The sequence below is a fragment of the Tasmannia lanceolata genome, unplaced genomic scaffold, assembly GCF_043159265.1.
Source record: "Tasmannia lanceolata isolate RefF3 unplaced genomic scaffold, GAP_Taslan_0.1 ptg000024l, whole genome shotgun sequence".
Taxonomy (NCBI): Eukaryota; Viridiplantae; Streptophyta; class Magnoliopsida; order Canellales; family Winteraceae; genus Tasmannia; species Tasmannia lanceolata.
In genome coordinates, this window is record NW_027518701.1 from 14,166,290 (window position 1) to 14,188,865 (window position 22,576).

Consider the following 22,576-nt stretch of genomic DNA (forward strand, 5'->3'; position numbering starts at 1 on the left):
ATATAGTTACTCGAATCCTTTCTCAAGGATCTGATCATCCTACATACACCCCAAGATATTATTTGAAAAGTCTATGCCTATGTTTTAGGCTTTACAAATCGTTTCGGGGTGGAGAAACAAAAGCCCAATTCAATTTTCAGAATTAATTTCCTGAATTTCGGTAACTTGTACCAAACTTTGAAAAATCATTACTCCTAAACTGCTCTTTGGATTTCGATGATTCTTGATGCGTTGGATTCGTATTCGAGTCTACTTTCTAACCATGTAAAGAGATAAGTCCAAAAATCCACCATGCGGTTCAGTTTTGCTGTTTTTTGACAGATAGTCATATGATTATTAAAACAAACAAAGACTAAGAACCTTGGATAGCCAGGAAAAACGTCGGGCTCACCGCAGATTACCGCATCATCTATCGTTGGTTCATTAGCCTCCTAATCTATTCTGTAGTTAGCTTTGATACCACTTGTTAGAAAATGTTGAAAACCCCCGAGAAAAATCGCTACACGTAGCGAAAGAATAAACTATGTAGAACAAAAAAAATTCCTCTAACCCAGGATTCATTGCGACTAATTGATTTTTATTATGATTTAATAAAAAATAAATATAAATACCTTTAAGTTGTTGTAGAGAAGAACTCGCCTGCTTGATCTACTACTTGAAAATTCGTCGACGATCTAATCGACACGAAACCGCAAGTTGAATCGATGGATTCCTTTTGTTGTACAAAGGATCTTGTAAACAACTCTTTGTTTACTTTATAACCTAATTTTAATCAGATTATAATATGTGAATTATTGTTTAGAACAATGGAGATTAGTTGGATGAATGCCTTTGGGTTAAAAAACCCAAAACTAGTTGGTGAATAGAGAGAGAGAACAAAGGGGATGAATTTTCTTGTGTGTCTCTTTTAATTTCCAACACATGGATTATGAAAGAGTTGTGTAAAACTCTATTATTTTGTCTTGTATTTATAGAGATTTGAATTGCCTTTGATACAATCCAAAGTTTCTAGTGAATTTTCAAAAATAAGGAAACTAGTCAAAATTGGGAGCTTCCAATTTGGAAACAAGCTACCCACAATGGGAAACCCGCTATATTACTGTTGGTCAAATCTCAACTTCATTTTTGTACAAGTAAATGGACGAATTAGAAAAAATCATAAACTACAAAGTTGTAGATCAATCAAAGTTTTTCAAAACGAGTACGTACACATTAATTTTGGCAAAAAGGTGGGTAAGTTATTACTATTTTAGTAAAACGAGTCTATAAGCTAAACTTACAATTGTTTATTTAATTTTTTTAATTAAATAAACATATTTCCTCTCATCCAATGGGATAAAAGCTCCATCCTTATTTTTTTATAATTTCCAAAATACCCTTTAGTTAGCATTTAAGTAAATTGTTATTCTCATTGTGTCCCATAGTGCATATACACTATATACATTGTATATATCCTTTCAATGCATCCAATGCCACGAAACTAGTTCGTGCAAGCAACCAAATAAATGCAGGACCTCTATCCAATAGATTATAATAGATCAATGAGTAGTGAGTGGGATCATAGCAGGGATTTAACGGTAGATCCTGCAGAAACTACAAGTGGGCCCCACTACGATTATTGCCCTGTAGCTAATGCTACAATCGCATTTAGCCAGTGGCCTCCATCGAGACGTAACCCTGAATATAACTGTCAAATCATCATACCCTCAATCACATCAAATGTGCAAGTCCTTTCTCCAATTCCACATCTACTGAGTTGAGTCCTACGGGGAGTGGATATTAACTACCCCCTGGGCTCACTCATGATATGCCTTTCAGTCAAGTAGTATCGGCCCGCAAATGCATTTGCTAAAACTATTTCAAAACTTATTTTATGAAATCCTTTTGATAAACATCTTATCAAATCCACCTGGCTAGGTATTTTTCTAGGCCTACTGCTCTTACCAAAACCGTAAATGGTATCCTATTAAATAGGCGGAGAATTCCATGTCGGGTATTACTATTGACCTCGAAGGTTTGTCCAACACTCTAGTACTATCCTCTGGTAACTCCAAGATAATCACGGTTAGACAGATAAAAAATGAGAGACTCGCCAACAGACCAATATGACCCCTCAGAGCAAAGGACATGTAAAGGGTCATGTTTGGTAGAATAGCTTAACGTTCTCCTATCCACAAGCTATTCTAATGTAATCCTGTTCAGTACGCAATCTCATTGTCGTACCGATTCTATCTTGCTTAGGGTCCACTACCTAAGTGATTGAGATAAGTCACTCAACATCTCGTGCATGTAGGCAAGATAGATGCTAGTTGTGTACAGGAGGAGGTGTCCAACCTCAACCCCGACTAGGAACTACTAAGGTCTGGAAAGAACCGGAATCCCATATCACCTTGCTCCCTAGGATCTGTGAATCCATGAGCATGGGTTTCCTACTTTGCTACCTAAAGACAAATAGGTATTAATAACAAGTAGCATATCACACATTTAAATTTTAGTACACATAAATATCATGAAAAAAAAAATTATCGATTAACATGCGAAATATACTGGGTTTTAGGGCACCAACTCTAACACTATCTATCTTAATCATTTTAGTGTTGTTGTTTACAAACACACTTGATTAAAGAAGTTCCTTTTAATGTAAATAAAGTGCTTGACAAAGGTCACTTCCTTAAATCCGGTTATTTGTACGCAATAAACAATCTGATTAACAATAGGTTGTTCTTCTCAATATTCGATACAAAGAAGCATGGGCCTAGATGCCCCCCTCGATATCAGGAATCTGCAGTACAGTCTATGTCATTCATTTTTAGTGTCCTTGTCTACAAACACACTAGATTAAAGAACTTCCCTTTAATATAAATAAAGTGCTTGACAAAGGCTATTTCTCTAAATTCGGTTATTTGTACAGAACAAACAATCTGATTAAAGATCTTCCCGATGCTTGTACAACGAAGTGTTGTGTCGTCTATCTTAATCTTTTTAGTCTTATTGTCTGCAAACACATTTGATTAAAGAAGTTCTCTTTAATGTAAATAAAGTCCTTAGTAAACGATATTTCCTTAAATCCGGTTATTTGCACGCAACAAATAATCTGGTTAAAGATAGACCTTCCTTCTCGTTGCCTATACAACGAAGTGTTGTGCTGTCTATCTTAATCTTTTTAATGTTGTTCTCTACAAACACACTAGATTAAAGAAGTTTCCTTTAATGTAAATAAAGTATTTAAAAAAGGATATTTTTTAAATCCGGTTATTTATACGCAACAAACAATCTTATTAACGATAGACTTTTCTTCTCGGTAGTCAGTACGGGGAAGCATGGGCCTCGATTCCCCCTATATCAGGAATATGCAGTACAATCTATCTCAATCATTTTAGTGTTGTTCCTTATAAACACACTTTATTAAAGAAGCGCCCTTAATTGTTTAAATAAAAAGCCCTTTTCCCTCTCTTCATAAAGACTTTCCTTTAATTTTCACTTTTCGTCTTCAGTAATCAGCTAGCTTGTGATTGCCTCCGCTTAGGGGTGCAACTCAAGTCCTGTTGGGTCAAGTTGAGGCAAACCTAACCCAACCCGAGGAACCCATTTTTCCAACCCGGACTCGACCCGACCCGACCCGATTTCCAACCCAACGAGTTTCAACCCGACCCGACCCGACCCGAGGAACCCTTTTTCTAACCCGACCCGAGTTTTTAAGCTTAAAAATAAAAAATGATAAAAAAATGTCGAGTTTCACTCGGGTCAGGTTGCCGAACCCTCAACCTGAACCCAACCTAAATTCAACCCGGGTTGGAAAAACTCAACCCGAACCCGACCCAAACTCAACTCAACCCTACCCGACCCGACCTTTCTTCGGGTTCAACCCGACCCAAGTTGCACCCCTACCTCCGCTTCTAGGTGCTCATTTGACTTGTTTAAGATGGCTTACGCCTAAGAAGTAGATTTAGGAGCGATCTCAATCTTTTCAAAATTACCATTCACCGGAGATTGAATTAAAGAAAACCCTTTAATTTTTTGTAGAAAATAAAAAAAAGCTTTCTTTCATTTCTACTTGCTTTCTTTACTGCTTTACGCATTTGTATTCAATAACAAGCAAAAGACCTCATTTCCTTACTGTTTTTACCTTTCTTTCTATTTGAAATCCAACTCGGGAATAAGCTTAATCTTAAAAAGAGTGTAAATCATTCTTGCTAAAGTTTTCCTAATATCCACCAATTCAAGTCAAGAGACCGGGTTTCCTGGGGATGAGGGGTGCCTAACACCTTCCCCTCACGTAACCATATCCCTTACCCAGATTTCTGTCAAGACCATGCCGAAATCAGAGTTAATCAGGGGTTTAGGCCCCAACTAGACGGCAACGTCAAACCTTGCATTTCTCGTGAAATTCGGATTCGTATCCCTAATTCACTAGAAATGCAGATCACGGGTCCTGGGCCCTAATCTAGATGGTGATTCTGAAAAGTGAAAACCTCTCTTTTCCTGTGAAATTCGGATCCTTATCCCAAGTTCACAAGAAACACAGTCATAAACACACCCCTGACTAAAAAAGGGACCAAAAGATAACAACACACCAGCAACGCGCACACCCCCGAGTGTGGGGAGACGAGCGAAGGCACAACACGCAGCGACAACCCCCCATCCAGGATCCACATTTCCTATTTAGGGATGGTGTCATGTACCCCTACTGGCTATCTAATAAACTGGTAGGGCTCTCCATCAAACCCTATCTTACCTATCAAAAAAATCTGTAATAATTGGTAGGTTTTTATACTTTTCAAAGATCAGTCCTTTGTCTCTGTGTTTTCACATCGAGAATTCTTTGCAGATGGAGAGATGTCGAAGGGGCTTATTACTTCCCAAAGAAATCCTTCGATCGAGATATCATCTGTTTCACCCAAGAAAGATTAATTAAACCATCAATAATTCAATTTTGAGCGTGAAGTGCAATGCAATTAGATCAATTTATTTGTTGGTTGGGATAACTTTGATGGGTGGGTTTTAAAGAAACCCACTATGACAAACTAGTCTTGTGCTCGGTGATCGAAATTATTTATCTCAAGAGCAATGATTTTGAAAAAAAGGGATTTCCTAGCATTCATCGCATAAGGCATTTATTGGATAGTTTGTTGCAACTGACAGCATCCATAAAGGCTCACTTTTCAGTAGATTTTGTTTTCATTCACGAAGTGGCTACTGTCAGATGCAACAGACCATCCGCGAAATGCCTTCTGTGATGGACGCTAGCAAATCCCTGAAAAAAATATGTTTGTAAATGGTAAAATCGCTTTTATAATTTTTGGATGAATGAAATTCTTTGCCAAATGTGAAATAATTTCTTTTTCTTGTAGACCTAAAAGTATTATGATGAATTTTAAAGGTACCCACTAGCGAGACGATCTTGTCTTAACCAACAAAAATGACCCTTAAGTCAATGCACACCAGGCACTTGTGCTCGGTGATGGAGACTATTTGTCTGATTATTGATTACCTTTGATTTTTAAAATAATGGTGTTTGAAAGTGAAAATTTGCTTTTAGGATTGAATGAAACAGAAATTCGAAACAATTATTTGTTTTTTTTATACTTAAAATGTTTGATGATGTTACTTTAAGATACCACTAGCTAGACAATCTCAGTTTGAAAAACAAAAAAGGCTCCTAATCCAAAGCGCGTATGTGCTTAGTGATCCATAGTGTTGATTTGAACTGCATTGATTTTTAAAAAGGGGTTTGAAAGTGGAAAATTCTTTCTCTTAGTGCTGTAGGACACGCTTTGCTAAATTTGATATAATTTCTGGTTTTTTAAACTTAAAACTTTGGCACTGATATTTCCCCCCGTTGGAGGCTATTTTCCTCCTTGACGGCCCACTAATGGGAAAAGTGACACGTAAGTCACGTAACCCATAAAACATGCCCACCCCAAAATATCATTTCCAAAGGATGATCCTAGCCCTCCGATCTAAAGAGAAACTGCAAGTTATAGAAATCTCTATAGATTGGAGGGTTGTGATCATCCCATGGAAATGATTTTTGGGGCACATCCTATTTACATTGTGGCCGATCAAATGGATGGTTTGTATCATCCTATGGTTCAGGTTGTACAGTAACATTAAGCTCAATTGTAGGCCCCACTTATATTTTTTAAAATGAAGTGTACGGTTGTGGACCCCGATCCGAGAGAGGCGGGGGACGAGCCCCACACGAACAGTCTCAGGATCATCCACGTGAATGGAGAGCTCTACCAAGGAACTCTCGAAAGAAGTGCCCCTCACAGCATGAGCGGCGATACAAAGGGTGAGATACCTCTCGATTCGGGGACTAGCCCAGATTCGAGGCGTACCTTTAAACAAAGAAGAGTCGACATCCAAGGAAGTGGGCCAAGAATCCCATACTATGCTCTGTTGCAACGGATAACCAGAGATATAAAAGAAGGTTCGTGCCTGGTTACGAATTTGGAAGGTCCGAAGAGCACCCCGTCCGCCCAAGTGCAAGCACCTGGTCTCTTATGCCATTTATTATTGATTTTGAAGAGTTTTGGGCGAAAGTCATACGAAATGGGAACACATATCTCCGAGAAGACGTCTATCTAGTCATGCATGTCTCGGAGGAATACTAATAATCACACATAAAAGAAAATGAAAGAAGTGTCACCTGAGAATAACTAGGTTATGAGTGTCATACCTAATTGGTGTCTGAGTTTTGGTGTGCAAACACATGCATGCTACAGCTAAAGGTATAGGATCTGTACATGAAAGTAAGAAAACACAGCAAAACATACAACACAAATAAACTCTATATATGACTGGACAAGATGAATCCTAAAACTCTAATGCGACTTGACTCGGACCAAGATGGCCGTCCATCCTAGCTGCTCTACGTATCCCGGTCTCGGGAAGAATCGGAGTCAACGTAGTTCGATGGCCTATTCTAAACTATGATGCCTAACCATCTAGAACCGCTATCCTAGACTCGATCCACTAGCCTTGACTGATTTTTAAAGCTTTTTGCACGATTGCTTAAATTCAAGTGAATTGTAATTTTTAGGACTCTCTATATGCCCTAACTAATGCAAGTTGATTAGCCTTAAGCTAATGCAGGTGGGTCCTACATCCTATGTGTAACTAGGCTGTGCAACCTGATGAAAACCATGGGCTGACTATATGCTTCCTAGTCTAGCCATCGGTTCGACTAAATGTCTAACCGATCGACTCGAGGCCTCCTAACTCTAGGGACACTCACACGACAGGACACACCGTATCAAACAAATCAGGACAGCCTCATAACTCTAAAACACCCCAACTATCTAGGATAGACTCCTAACTCTAGGGGAAGATCTTTTTGAAAAGGTTTTGAAGAGTTTTTTGTATATTTTTAAAAAGTTTGAAATGTTTATTTTTAAAAGTTTGGCTGGACCTGGGATGTGGATCCCAAGCTGCACTACGTACCTCGTGGAAGAGGATCAAGCCAACGTAGTTCGGAAACAGAATTTTCCTAACTACTCTCCTATGACTCAAGATTTTTGAGATTTTTGGTTTTTCAGATGTTTTTGTTATTTTTGACACAAGAGGACAAAATCCTATCATCATAAGGGGAGGACAGACTCCTGATATCCCGCAAAGGTTGGACAGCATCCTATGCTTTGCGGGGGAAAGGAACAGAAACACAGCTCTGCAAGGGTTGGACAGCATCCTATACCTTGCAAAGAACTGGATAAAATCATATGACTTGACTAGAGGTTGGACAGAATCCTAACCCCTATGATGATAGGACAAACTCCTGAAAGAAGGACTGACTCTGAGAAGGGCTCTAATGAGACATGACATGTCTCCTAAAACAAAATGATATGCAGGGCCAATGAGACAAAGCCTGTCTCCAAAAGGATTTGACATTCATGCTGAGACACAGCTTGTCTCTTAAAAGATGAGCTCAAGATGACTCTTTCATTGCCCTTGCAATGATAAGGCTCATAATATACAAGGGATACACACTTAAAAGACTGGGTAAGTCTTTTAAGTAAAGAAGGGAGTGCTACTTGGACTGAGCAAGTCCCCTAAGAATGGGCTTGGGCTAGCGCCTTCATCGCCACTACGATGATAGAGGTGTTAACAATGAAACTTGGATTGTGTCTTAATTGACATGTATACTTGATCAACACACAACATATTGTTATCTTTAAAATCATCTTGAACATAATTGTCAACCCCAAACATAACAAGAACATAGCTTTCAAGCCTATTCTTCTGAAAAACAATCCATAACTTCACATCTTAAATCTTAATAGTTCTATAATCCAAAATCAATTATATATATGGCTTCCTATCTTAAACAATGAATAAGCATGAATGATCAAATAGAGAAAGCTTCATGTTCAACAATAGAAATCCAGTCCAAGAATCCACTTTTTTTTTAGTTCCAACAAGGCAACAACACTAGTTCTATATTTGACTCTTAGAGGCTTAAGTCCCTTCACAAAAATGTAAATTGGTGCAATTTTAAACATCAAGGCTTAGTCCCACTCACAGAGCCATTCAATCGAACACATGGTGGCCATCGAATGTTCACATAGGTGTTTGATCATGAACCAATAGACTGATTCCAACACAAGTTCAACGGTTGAGAAAGAGAAAACTCAACTACTTGTTAATTGTAATGAAACTCAGCTGTAGCATTACAATTCACTTCCAAGTGAATCAAAACTTTGTCCTGAGAGTGAGATTTCAGCCTCGAAACTTATAAAATATACTGGATGCACATCTTCAAATCCTCAAAAAAATGCGACACAAGATTTTCATGGCAAGCAGAAGTTCTTAAACATGCATGTAAGGTACTTCAAGAATTATCAAAGGTCTCTGTGAAACCTCAGGATCAAAATGCTATATAATTGCAGATGAATTTAACAATGCAAGGGCAGAACCGAGCACACAGGAATTGGATATTTCTTGCTAAAAATTACTTTCCAAAAATTCTCTTTTAATTTGGCATACTCAAGTATAGTCTAGAATCAATGATATTTAGTTGGAATAAATGGCGAAACCATCAGAACAAAGGCTCAGAACAAAGGCGAGGTGATCAGAATTCAAAAGAATGGCGACAAAACTTTACAGATCTGATCCGAGGTAGGAGAGCTCGCCGGATATCCAACATATTCACACAAAATCAACAAATTTGGGGGAAAATGACAGAGAATTACCTCAATTGCAGATTTCGGACAGATTTTTGCAAAGAACTTACAGATCCATACAATTAATGTCCTGATTCAGCGTAATCCGAGAACTTCCTTCTTTCCTTCTTCTCCACGGTCTGTAGATCCGCAAAATTCTCAACCTCTGAGATTTCATCAGATTCTCCGAAGGTTCCTTTTAAAGAATAATCACTTGCCTCCTTGAATCTCCTCTGATCTCATTCGGAGCCTTACAAGCAGCTCTCCTCGTCCTTAAATTCCATGGCCTCGCCGCCGATTCTTCCTCTTACTCGCCGGATTCCGGCACCGGAAGATCCTATACGGAATCGCTCAAGAGGCTGAAAATTTTTGGACGGAATCGATGAAGAGAAATGATTCCGCGAGCTCTGATTTTCTGAATAAGCTCTTTTTCCACCGTCTGATTCGGCTTCAGAGGCTGAAGATCTGAGATCGGGAGAGAAGATATCTCCGTTCTGATTCACCTTCATGCAGCAGAGATGCTTCTGGTTCCCCCATTTCAAAAATGGCATGGAAAAGTTGCGGAGTGGCTGAGATTTTGGCACCAGAGCCATTAATCTATGCGGTGTTTCTGTCTCGGACGTGCCGGATATCATCACCATAGATCGGATCGGAAAGATATGTTTGGAAACTTGAAAAAAAATCGGATTCAAGGAAGAGAAAATCGTTTGGAAGGGAGAGTTACAGGGGTTTTCAAGAGAGAGAGAGAGAGAGAGCCATGGAGGTGAAGCCGGAATTAGAGAGGATCTCGACGGCCTTGGGGATGGATCCAGATGAGGGAGAGATGGAAGAGGAGGGAGAGATGAGGGAATTAACCAAAGCAAAGAAGATAGTGGTGATGTGTGGCACTTCGGCGGTCGGATCTCCGGCGGGACATCCGGATTTGGGCGAAATCTCGTCGGAGAAGAAGGCTAGGGTTTGGAGATTTGGGGATCGGTGGATTTTCTTCTCTCTATCTCTTTGAGGTATTTTTTAGAAAATGAAGTCCTCCTCCTCAACAAATCCCACTCGATGGGTTTTATAAGTGTGTGGAGGTGCGCTGATTTCAGCATACCTCCATTTTAGTAATTGCACACTCCCACTTGGCTTCTTCTCTTTAGACATCTCGCATACACAAATTGGTCTTGGTACCCCCAGGTTCTGCTAAACTACTCCCCTTTATATAGAAAATGATATATTTAGACCCTCTTTTTCGTCTCCTGTACAGGCCCTCACGGTATTCATGAATTTTCTTACAATCAAAGAGGGTGGCCTGGGTAGGAAATGGAAATCCTATAGCTAAACTTCTCTTTGCCTTTGGACAACCCTTTTATGTATGACTCACCCCTCTTCTATAAAGGGAAATGACATTAGCACACCTATGCATTTGACAAGCACACTCCTCTAACTTGTCTTTTCTCTCTTGGGCTAAATGAACAATGGAATTGATATGGGGATCTTTGATAAGCCACCATCCTTAAGCTTTGATACTTGCACCACTCATTTTTATATTTCACACCCCTTTTGATTGGTTTTGGGATGAAATAAGGATTGAGGTGCAACTTATGTTAAATTTCCTGAGGTTCGGGTTATTCTTCACTCTCAGGAATTAGGGTCCGGTCAAAATGGGGTGTCTACAACGGTCCACACAATGGAATGACTTAAGCCGTCCATTTGATGGGCCACAACGTAAATAGGTTGTGCCCCCAAAATCATTTCCACAGGATGATCGCAACTCTCCAATCTATAAGGTTTCCATAATATTTTGGGGTGCAACCTATTAACATTGTGGGCCATCGAATGGATGGTTTGCATCATCCTATAGTGGGGCCTACCTTGCTTGATGTACGGGTGTAGAGTAGAGGGGGTGATTTTTTCCTGGAAGGGAAGAGAAAAAGGGAGTGAATGCTTAGCCCGTAAAAAGTAGTAGATAGGAAACGTGCTTTATAGTCAGTGGGCTGTCAAGGTTGGGTGAGTGGGGCCAGGGGAGGAATAGCCTCTGAGGGAATATCAGCGCCCTAAAATTAATTTTGACGATGTGCCTTTTAAAGATACCCAGGAGCTAGATGATCTCATCATAATGAATAAAAATGACCCTCAACCAAATGCACACATTGTAGATGTGCTTGGTGATCGAGACTGTTCATCGGTGGGCCATCCTAAGGGAACCCAGTGGGTCCAAGTTTGATGTTGAACGGAGACATCTTCAATTTTGATGAATGCAAAAAAAAACTATAAGACATCTTGAGGACGTCTATGTTTTCTCATGTTGATCATCTGTCTAGGATCATCTTATGAGGGATAGATCAAGAGCAATAGGTCATACGTACGATGACCAGCATTATTCATAGACCTGATCGTGGCAATGCGTCTTTCCCTAATCAGGTCATTTTCCTTAACCGAGACAATTATCGTTCAAAAAGATACTTGGGAATGTACTTTAAATTTCTTTATTATTTTGAAATTGGAAACAAGGTTGGGAAATGACGTGCAACTCCGGTCGGGTTAGATTTAGTCGAGGCCAACCCTAGCCCAACCCGAGATAGCATTATGTGAACCCCGATCCTGAGATCCTGGGGAGGAAATGAGTCCCCCATCAGTCTTTTGGATCATCCACGTGAAGGTGAGCTCTACCAAGGAACTCTCAAAACAGTGCCACAGTCAAGCATAGCACGAGTGGCGATATAAATGAATGAGATACCTCTTGATCCGGAGCTAGGGCTCGAAACCAAGACGTACTTAAAATAACTCAGAGTCGTCATCCATGGATAGGCCATAGAACCCAAAAACAAATCCTCTGTGCAATGGATAACCATAAATATATATGGGTCATTGCCTGATTACGGATGAGGAAGGTCTGAAGAGCATCTCAATCCGCCCGAGTGCAAGCACTTGGTCTCTTATGCCATTTATTATTAACTTTGAATAGTTTTGGGCAAAAATCATGTGAAATGGGAACAAATATCCCCGAGAAAAATGCCTACCTAAACATGCATGACCCGGGGATAGAAATAATAAGCACACACAAAATAAATGAAAGAATTGTCGCCTAAGCATGGCTAAGTTATGAGTATCATGCCTAATGGGCGTCTAAGTTCTGATGGGCAAACACATGCATGCTACAGCTAAAGGTATAAAGTCTGTACAGGAAAAGAAATCTAAAACTAGCAGTTAATCATGAAATAAATTAAGAATACAGTAAACGAAATAAAGAATAAACAAAATGACAGACAGATAAAAGAATAATGGAATGGAACTTAGGGCGAACACATAGCGCCTATATACATTAGGGCGAACACATAGCGCCTATAAATTAGGGTGAACACATAGTGCCTATTATAATATAAGATCATGTATATGCAGCAAAATGAATATATATGTATATAATGAGATGAACAAATGAAAAAACTACAGCTACACATGAGTTAAGACAATAAAAAAGTGGTGAATAACTTATAATTAAGCAAGAGTATGAGCAGTAATGAAAACTGTAAAGAACAAAAAGGGCTAAGGCTAAGCATGATAAACTACAACTAAACAAGTCTATAGTGAATAGATAACGGCTACAACTAAAAACTGCAAATGACAAATCACTATCAATCAAAGAATGAAAGCACACTAGCATGATCCTATGCAATAAACAGTAGAGAACAACAAACACAACTCCTAAAATACTAATAACAGACCCTAAACTCTAAATGTATTCCTCAACTCTTGGATGGTCTGATGTTCATCCAAGCCGCTTACGTATCCCCGCCTCCACGAGAATCAGAGTCACGTAGTTCTTCGCACCTATTCTAAACTATGATGCCTAAGACATCTAGACCACTAAACTAGACTCAACCTAAAAGACCGGACTGATTTTTAAAGTTTTTGGAACGTTATTTAGGTTAAAGTGAATTGTGAATTTTAGGATTTCCTATATCCCTAACTAAATGCAAGTTAGCTTTAAACTAATACAGGTGGTTCCTATATCCTATGTGTAACTAGGCTGTATGTCTATGTGTAACTAGGCTGTATGTCCTAAGAAAAATAAGGGACAGACTAATGCATCATATTCTAGTCATCAGTCGGCGATGTGGATCGCCAACTGACCGGACGGAGGCGCTCCTAGCTAGGACAAACTCCTAACTCTAATACAAATACACAACAACCAAAACACTCTATCTAAGACAAACTCCTAACTCTAGAGGAAGAGCTTTTTGAAAACAATGTTTATCGAGAAAGTTTTGAAATATTTTTGTATTTTTGAAAGGTTTAAACGGTTTATTTACAAAGTTTGAAATGTTTGTTTTGAAAGGTTTGACTGGACTTGGGATAAGGATCCCAAGCTGCCTACATACCTCGTGTAAGAGGATCAAGCCAACGTAGTTCGGAAAGAAAATTTCCTAATACACTCCTAAAAATTTAACATTTTAAATGGTTTTGAAGTTTTGATGTTTTTGAAATTTTAAAATATTTTTCAAGTGCTTTTGAGTTTCAAATTTCTAATGTTTTTTTTCTTTTTTTAAATTTCAAGTATTTTTAGATTTTTTTTTTAAATGCTTTTACCCTTTTGGTCAAAGGCCAAAGGGAACACACAAAGCAATACCCTAGGACAAAAAACCTTAGGGCTAAAAAGGAAAACCCTAAACAAATAACCTCACTAAAAGTGAAATGATCCCAAAATGAGTGACCTAGTGTCCCAACTATGAAAAATATGGTAAGATCCCAAGTAGGTAAACTCTAATAATACTGATATAGTCTCTAACAAAGAGAAATAGCAAACACACTAAATGACAAACTTCTATGATAGAAGACAAACTAATAGTCTATGAAATAGACTCCTAAACAAACGACATTAAAAGGGGGTACAGGTAAGTCTAAGTATAACTAACACTCTATAAGGGGGTGCAAATAAGTCAAAGACCTCTAATAACGCTAGCAAAGTAAGGGCAAATAAGTCAAAGACTCGCTAATAATTCTACTAAGAATGTGGTGCAAATAAGTCTAAATCTCTCTAATAACGCTACAAAAATGGGTAAATAAGTCAAAGACTCGCTAATAACACTACAAAAAATTTGGGCAAATAAGTCAAAAACTCGCTAATAACACTATCAAAGAATGAGGGGCAAATAAGTCAAAGACACAAGAGTGCTAGTGAGACTGGGCAAGTCTCCTAGACACAAAAATGGGCTCCAAGTATCCCTATCATTGCCCTTGCAATGATAAATATGGACAATGCAACTAACAGACCAAGTTGGTCTTTAACTAAAGGGGTGCAACTTATGAGACTTGAGATAGTCTCTTAACATAACTCATTAATGAGACCACAATGGTCTCCTAAATGGGGGCTCTAAATGACTCTTTCATTGCCCTTGCAATGAATAAAGCTAACTATCTAAAGGTGTCTAAAAGACTGCGCTAGTCTACTAAATATAGAGGGGAGTGCTACTAGGATCGAGTAAGTCCCCTAAGGATGGGCTTGGGTTAACACCTTCATCGCCCTTAAAAATGAAGGGCTATCTAAGATTCGAAAGACATCTAAAAGAATGAACACTCTCTACCTAAAGAAGAGGGAAGAAGAAGACAGGGGGTACTACCATATCCTACTAAGTTCTCCTAATGATCGGCTTGGGCTAACGCCTTCATCGCCTTGCTATGAGGGACGGATTAAAGGAAAAATGATGATGTGTACAAAAGATGTAATCAATGAGCAATGATGCAACCGAGAGGCAAAAGAAGTAAGCAATGGATCTCAAAGACGGAATGAGACATGACATGTCTCCAAGAATGAAACTCGCAAAATTTAGAAGGTTTAAACATGTTTTAGAAGTGATCATAGAAGTTTAGATGTCTAGTTTGACATGTAGCACGGGTTCCATTCATTTAGCATTGAAAAATAAAATAAAAGCACTCTACACAACATGCAAATTTAACAAATAAGGCTCTAAAATACAAAACAAATTATGAAAATTGATCAATATATGATTTGTGACTTGCTAGTATGCTCATCATATCTCAATACAAGCATTAGAATCAATATAGGCTCAAAAGAATCTAAAAAAATGTGAAATTTCCACCCAACATGTAATTTTCACAAAAATGGTCAAAAATGCCAAAAAATTCATGAAAATTATTCAATATATGATTTAAAACTTGCTACCAAGCTCAAAATATCTAAAACAATCATTAAAATTAAATAAAGCTCAAGTTGTCCATAAAAAAATGACATAATTATGACAATAGTGTGAAAAATGCTACTTTCCGTTGAATTTTGGACCTATCAAACATCATAAACACCAAAAACCTCATCATTCAAAGTTGTAGATCCCATCATGAATAACATTCTCTCAGTTGACCACTTCGTCTGGTTCCAGCTGGAAGTGATCGGAAAACGGCCGTTTCCGGCTCATCACCATTAAAAAGCATATTAGTGTTTCAGCTGAAAATTCGCGTTCAGTTTTGACACTCAAAACATTGTTTTTAAAAATTTTACTCAAGTACAAAGTTTTAGGAAATCATTCAAGGAACAACTTCGTCTTACGCGGCTCTGGCCAGATCCTGCCAGAAGCACCCCAAAAATAGCCGACAATCTGTTGTTACAGCAAACACAGTTTTTCCAGAAAACTGAAAGTTTGAAAGTGATTTTTGACACACCGGACATTGCTTCTGAAAAAATGCACACATTGACAAAGTTTTAGGAAATCTCATAACGAACAAATTTGTCTTCTATGGCTCCAGTCAGATCCTGTCAGAAGCACCCCAAAAATAACCGACAATCTGTTGTTACAGCAAATAGTTTTTCCAGAAAACTGAAATTTTGAAAGTGATTTTTGACACACCGGACATTGTTTATTAAAAAATGTACACAATGACAAAGTATTAGGAAATCTCATAACGAACAACTTTGTCTTCTACGGCTCCAGTCAGATCCGGCCAGAAGCGGCCCAGAAGTTACTTGACGCGACAAATTTTCAAAAACTAGAAAAATTAACACATTGGATGGCTAAAACTTAAAAAGAGCATAGCTCTCTCATCCTTCGGCCAAATTTGGGCTGCCATATGTCGAACTAACCGGCTCGATGAGATCTACAAGATTGATATGTTTGTTTTTTAGAAGTTTTGAGCATTTGAGGTAAAAAAAAAAGGAAAAATTCAGAACTGGACAGCATGAGGATCACCATACTGAGGAGAATACAGACACGTACACATATATACACATATACATTCACAAACACATACGCATACACAGACACACATACACACGTAGACTCACACACACATGCACACACATATATACATACTAACACACGTTCACACACACATTCACAAACACATACGCATACACAGACACACATACACACGTAGACTCACACACATGCACACACATATATACATACTAACACACGTTCACACACACTCATATACACATGCATAGATATATACACAGACACATACACTCAGACATATGCGCACATATATACATAGATACACTCAAGTCATAGTACAGGCATGTATATAACAATCAGGACATTTTGGTCCTTTTCAATGAGTAAAAAAAAAAAGAACTATAGTGAACATTTTGGTCACATTGTTGGCTTGACCTGATTTGCAAAATTCATTCAAATGTAATGACTATTTACAGATTTTAAAACTAGCATTCTTTTCGAATATAAAGCAAAGTAGAAGTCTTTTGCAAAAACCCCCCTAAAGAAAAAGGTTTATTTTCGGCCTTTAATAGCCGCCAAAATGTACATAAATCCCTCTAAACTTCACGAGTTTTTATATGGTGTAAGCCTTTAGATCGGAGAGTTGGGATTATACTATGGAAACAATTTTCCGGGTATAATATATTTACATTGTGGCCCATAAAATGGGCGGTTTGGATCATTTTATTGGTAAGCTGTAGAGTACTTTTAAAAAAATGGAAATGATATCACCACTACGATGATCACAATCCTCACATTATTAAAAAGGAGTTTTTATATGATGAAAGGCCTTAGAGTCCATTATTTTTTAGGAAGTACCGTAAGGCCCACACCATAGGATGATCTAAACCGTCCAAAAGATGGGACACAACCTAAATAGGTTGTGCCCCAAAAATCATTTCCTAGGTTGATCCTAACCATCCGATCTATAGAGGGGCCACACATTAGAGGGTCGAACATAGATCGGATGGTTAGGATCAACCTATGGAAACGATTTTTGGGGCACAACCTATTTATGGACCATTTGGATCATCCTATGTGGGCCGTACGGTAGTTTTTGAAAAATAATGGACTCTATGGCCTTTCATCATATAAAAACTCATTAAAATGTAGGATATGGCTTGCACCATAGGATGATTTGAGCCGTCCATTAGATGGCCCACAGCCTAAATATGTTGTGCTCCCAAAATCATTTCCATAGTTTGATCCTAAACCTCTAATCCAAACCATCCATTAGATGGGCCATAGCCTAAATAGGTTATTACCCAAAAATTATTTATAGGTTGATCCTAGCGAAATGATTTGGGGGGGGGGGGGGGCACAACCTATTTATGCTGTGGCTCATCTAATGGACGGTTTGGATCATCCTATGGTGCGGGCAATACCCTACTTTTTAATAAAGTGAGGAGTGCGTTCATCAAAATACGGTAGTGCTGATATCATTACTCTCAAAATAATAGTAGACAATACGGGCTTAGAACCACACATAAAAGTCGCAAATTCCACACTATCCTCTTTTGGACGACAAAATTCCGAATTCGCGCTTTTCCCCGACGCTCGCTGCTCGCCATGGTGAGCAGAAACAAAATCCCTCCCATCCCTTCTTTTACTCCATTTATTAATCTTCTTTGTTAGCGAAGAATCTACGTGTTTACGGTTTCCCTTTCTCTGCAGGATTACCTCAAAACCGTCGTTCCTTCTCAGCTGATCGCCGAACGGGGTTCAAATCTAGTAATCATAAACCCAGGTACCAAAACCCTAACCCTAATTTTAGCAATTTTTTCCACACTAATCTGCTTCCATCTTTTGATTCTGTTATTCCTTGAAGAATTCCGACACTTACAGGTCGACAGGAAAAGGTTTTCTTGCAGAAAAATGCTTTCCTGGTTTTCTTTTCCACCGTTTTCCACCGTTTCCAAGATTTTTTTAGCTATTTGGTTTAGAAACTGAACGAGTTAGAGGGAACTGAGAAATTGAATGGATATCATTATAAATTAATGGTCACTGTAAATATGACTTGAACTCTGGTGGTTCAAGTTACTTTTTTTTTTCATGTTTAATAAAAAATGGAAGAGCATGAAATTTTGGGAATAGTTATTCTTTTCCAAACTTTTCGGAAAAATTTCAACAATTCAAACAGCTCCTAAAACTCTGTAATTGATGTGGTGGACTTTCTACACCTTAGGTATTATAACTAAGCAACTTGATTTGTTAGGATATCATTAAGAATTAATTTTCCGTGTGAATAAGACTTGCACTCTGGTGGTTCAAGTTACCTTTTTTTTTCATGTGTAATGGAAGAACATGAAATTTTGGAAAAAGTTCTTCTTTTCCAAACTTTTCTGAAAAATCCTTGCAATCCAAACAGCCCTAAAACTTTTCTAAAGCTCTCCCTATGCAAGTCAACCCCATGCATGTTACCTTCCCTTCCGATTACAATCAACCTTGCTCTCAAGGCTGGAAATAGGAACAAATAACTCTTTCAACCATAGATACTGGAAACTTACTAATTGGATGGGTAGCTCACATCCACAGAAACTTGCTTCTGAAGCTAAGTTCTCATTGCTTCCCAGATTTAGGGGAAGTGTGCTTACCAGATGCTTCTTACGCTTTTCCTCTTTTTTTTTTTTTGATGGGTAAGCTGGGGTTAGGCGGGACCCCTACCAGATATATTAGATAAAAAAGGAAAACATGAAGCAGGAAAAAACAACCCTCTTACAAACCAAATGGGGAACAACAAAGGAGCCGCACAGGGCAAAACAAACAACAACCACAAGGGCCAAAGCCAGCAGAAAACAACACCAAAACTAACGGAAAGCAAAGAGGCTGATGAAAGGAAGCCCCAAGACGGAGGGCAGCGGAAGGCAGAAAACAAGCAAAACCATAGTGTATAGGCCAGACAAAATGAAACCACGCCAAGCATAGCCAAGAGCGGGAGCCACAACCAAAATACCTCAAATCTTGAAATGACCAGGTATGAGACCCTTGAAGATTGGAGGAGTTCTCATTCCAGGGAGGGAAGGAATTTCCCTTCCTTTTTGAGACTAAATGCCAAGAATCATTTCCATTGGAAGAGGAGGGAATAGAGGGGGAAACCTTCAAAGCATTGTCCCACAGATTGGAACAATCCTCAGATGACTGGTTCCTCTCTTTTTCATCAAGAGTTGAGAATCTGTTGGACTGTTGAAGGGAGGGAACTTCCATGGCAGAAAACTCTCCTGGATGGTCACTTGTGGCTTGGAATCTGTTATCATTAATTTGCTTATGAGAGGAATTCGATCGGGAAAAACTGATATTCCCACTAGTGCTCTCTCTGATATTGGAGGGTAAGATTTTTCCGACTAGAATCCAGCTTGGGAAGAACATCTTCATTTCTTACTTTAGGAACCGGCCTCCACACTTTTTTAGCCTGGTTGCATGCTGGGCCTAGGGGAGTGCAATCTTCCTAGCGATGGCTGAAATCGTTGCAAATTGAACAAGCTTTCGGCTTCCATTCATATATGATTTCTTGGATTTCTTCACCGTTAGAGGTTTTGAGAGTGATTGAATCGGGTAAGGGCTCACCTGCCTTGATTTGAATGCAAACTCTCGCGAAATTGAGCCTAGTAGCCTCAGCAGTATGAGAGTCAATATATAATGGAGTACCTATCATACTAGCAATCCTGCTGAGACAGTGATGTGTCCAGAACTTTAGATGTAGGCCAGGAAGCCTAATCCATACCGGGACTTCAGAGATACGTTTCTTCTGGAAGGTTGTTTCAGGATCCCAGCGCTGAAGGATAAGAGGTTTACCACCAAAACTATGATCAGTGTCTTTGAGGATTCGGGCGCAGTCATTAGGGCTACTGAATTTGAAAAGGAAGAATCCGTGCTCCAAAGTATAGATACGGAATTCCCCTTCCAACTTCCATCTACGAGCAAGGCTGTCCCTTAGAGATAGGAAGAAGGGTGTCTCTTACCTAGGAAATACCCTACAAGACAGTTAGCCCATTTATCTTCAGATTCCTGAATCGCTTCATCTTTAAAGAATAGAACCATTTTTTCTTTCTCACTGGCACAAGGACTAATATGACTGAGCTTAGTAACGGCAGGAGGAGCCTCATTTGGTTTTGAGAATAACATTTTCCAGGAGGGTGGGAGCCCATTTCCTTGGCTCCCTCCAGGGAAAGGAGGCTTGTTACTAACTAGAGAGCCATGATCTGAACAGGGGTTCTGAGCAATAGCCTCAGGATTCTCTTGAGCATTGGATGGTGAAATGCAAGTTGGGGGCCTATCAGCTTTTGAACTTGAGATAGGGGTCCCATAGTTGGATGAGATGACAGGGTAGGTTGAATCCCCACTGGTATTCACAATTGAGGTTGGATTCTTCTTCTTACTGGAACCAGGAGAAGCTAAAGCTTCTACTGTTGCATTTGCTTTTCCAGCATCAGAACTCTTAGAGTTGAAGAGGTCAAGAGGAATTTGATCTGGTGCAGAACCACTCAACAGATTAGAGATGGCGAAAGGTAGCTCGTTTGTGCCTTTAGAATGACCTCGAGATGCTGTTTCAATAGCTGGGGCATCAGGTAAGGCAGAATTTCTTTCCTTAGCCAGCTGGACATTTCCCAAAGCATAAGACTTGGAGGCAACTTCCTGGTCCAGGTCTTTTTGGTTTTGAATATGTTCAGAATTTTGAAATTTGGCTGGGCGGGAATCAGCAGGAAAGAAGGATAAAGAAGAGATTTCCCTGTCATTTTCGTCCTTGGGTGAGAAAACCAAGTCATTGTGGGACTCAACACAAGCCTTCTCAAGGCAAGATGCTGGCATGGAACAGCCTTTGCTGACATTGAGCTGCTGGATAGCTGTCATATTAGGACAAGCGGGGAGAGTCAAGTTGATTTGTCCTTGAGCTGTAGGACTGTTTGGGCTCCCAAGAGCATTGGATTTCGTGGAGGCAACTGATTTGGACTTCACCTGAGAGCCTTGCTGACTGGGAACTGAGCTACAAAAGGCATTGGTCAAAGCTGTCTTCGCTTTCTCCTCAAGACCAATAGCACTGGGAAGTACAGCAGCAGGCACATGAGCATTAAATGTAGAGAGCAGAGGGTCATGAGCTGCATCTGATCTTTCAGTTGTCGTCAGGTTGTAGGGGTCTAAATCAGTATGGCTCAAACCAGGTTGTTGGATTCCAGATACTGGGTGCAAGGAAACCAGAGTGGTTTTATCGAAACCAGAAGTTGGAGAAATGGGATGGTCGTGGGTTGGTTGCAGGATAGAGGTGGAGTCGATCAGATCAGAACTGGTAGGTAATGGCTCCTTTAAAACAGCTGGAGGTACATTCATGAGAGACTTAACTGTGGTTTCATAAGAAATAAACTCCTCCTCAGCAATTTTTTGCTTGAAACCTGCAATTGCCTTCTTCCTGGACTTCTTGGATTTCTTCTTAATGGAGCTACAGGGCTCACTTGAGGTTGAAGAAATTCCTGATGCGGATTTATGTAGAAGTGAAAGCTCATCTTCTACATCTTTGAGGATCCTCATCTTCTCCTTGACCGATAGATCTTTCTCAAAGCCTCCAATATTTGCGTTTTCTCCCATTTTCCTCAGATTATCACTAAGGTGGGATGCACTATTAAGCTTACTGCTAAGGAATTGGGAGAAGGTCACGAGCTGCGGGTCAGACTTTGTTGGAGTCTCCATACCTTTATTCTTGATTCCAGGAGACCGGTTGACATTGAGATTTCCAAATGGATGAGGAGCTAGGTCTTCATCTGAGAACTCACCAAACTGGATATCTGAAGCTTCTTCCATGGATTCAGAGAGATGACTGATCTGAAGGAGAACTGAACAAAACTAGAACTAGAACTGAACAGAGCTTGGACAGACCTAAAACTGAACAAAAGCTAAATCTAAAAAATCTAAAACAATCATAAAACCAGGGCTTAACTAAGAAAAACCAGGGAGAAGAAGAAGAAGGAGGAGAAGGCTAACCCATGCTTCAATCATTTCACAAACTTTTGTTTTTACGACCAGAGCAAATGTTGAAAGGATTTTTTTTTACCACCAGAGCCACCCTTTCCTCTTAATTAAGTGTAGGCTTCCTATTTAGGTGATTATGTCTTCCAAAAGTATATTTTTCTCGTTTTGATAGCAGATTGAGCGTATTTAAAAATTGAAAACTCATCTTATGTTGCAAATGAAAACTATGTGGATATTTTTTTCAAAAAA

At 39.2% G+C, this 22,576-nt stretch overlaps 1 protein-coding gene across 4 annotated transcripts in view; it reads left to right on the forward strand.

Annotated features, from left to right (window-relative positions):
• Window positions 1-17,838: 17,838 nt before the first annotated feature.
• ARP9 (actin-related protein 9) overlaps window positions 17,839-22,576 on the forward strand; it is a 117,312-nt gene continuing 112,574 nt past the window's right edge. For all 4 annotated transcript variants that reach the window (XR_013238581.1, XR_013238580.1, XR_013238582.1 and 1 more), the window contains exons 1-2: window positions 17,839-17,941; window positions 18,044-18,116. Coding sequence is in view for 1 of the 4 variants with exons in the window: in XM_077367722.1 (XP_077223837.1) it covers window positions 17,939-17,941; window positions 18,044-18,116 (76 nt within the window). In the remaining 3 variants the exon portion in view is untranslated. The remainder of the gene's footprint in view (window positions 17,942-18,043; window positions 18,117-22,576) is intronic.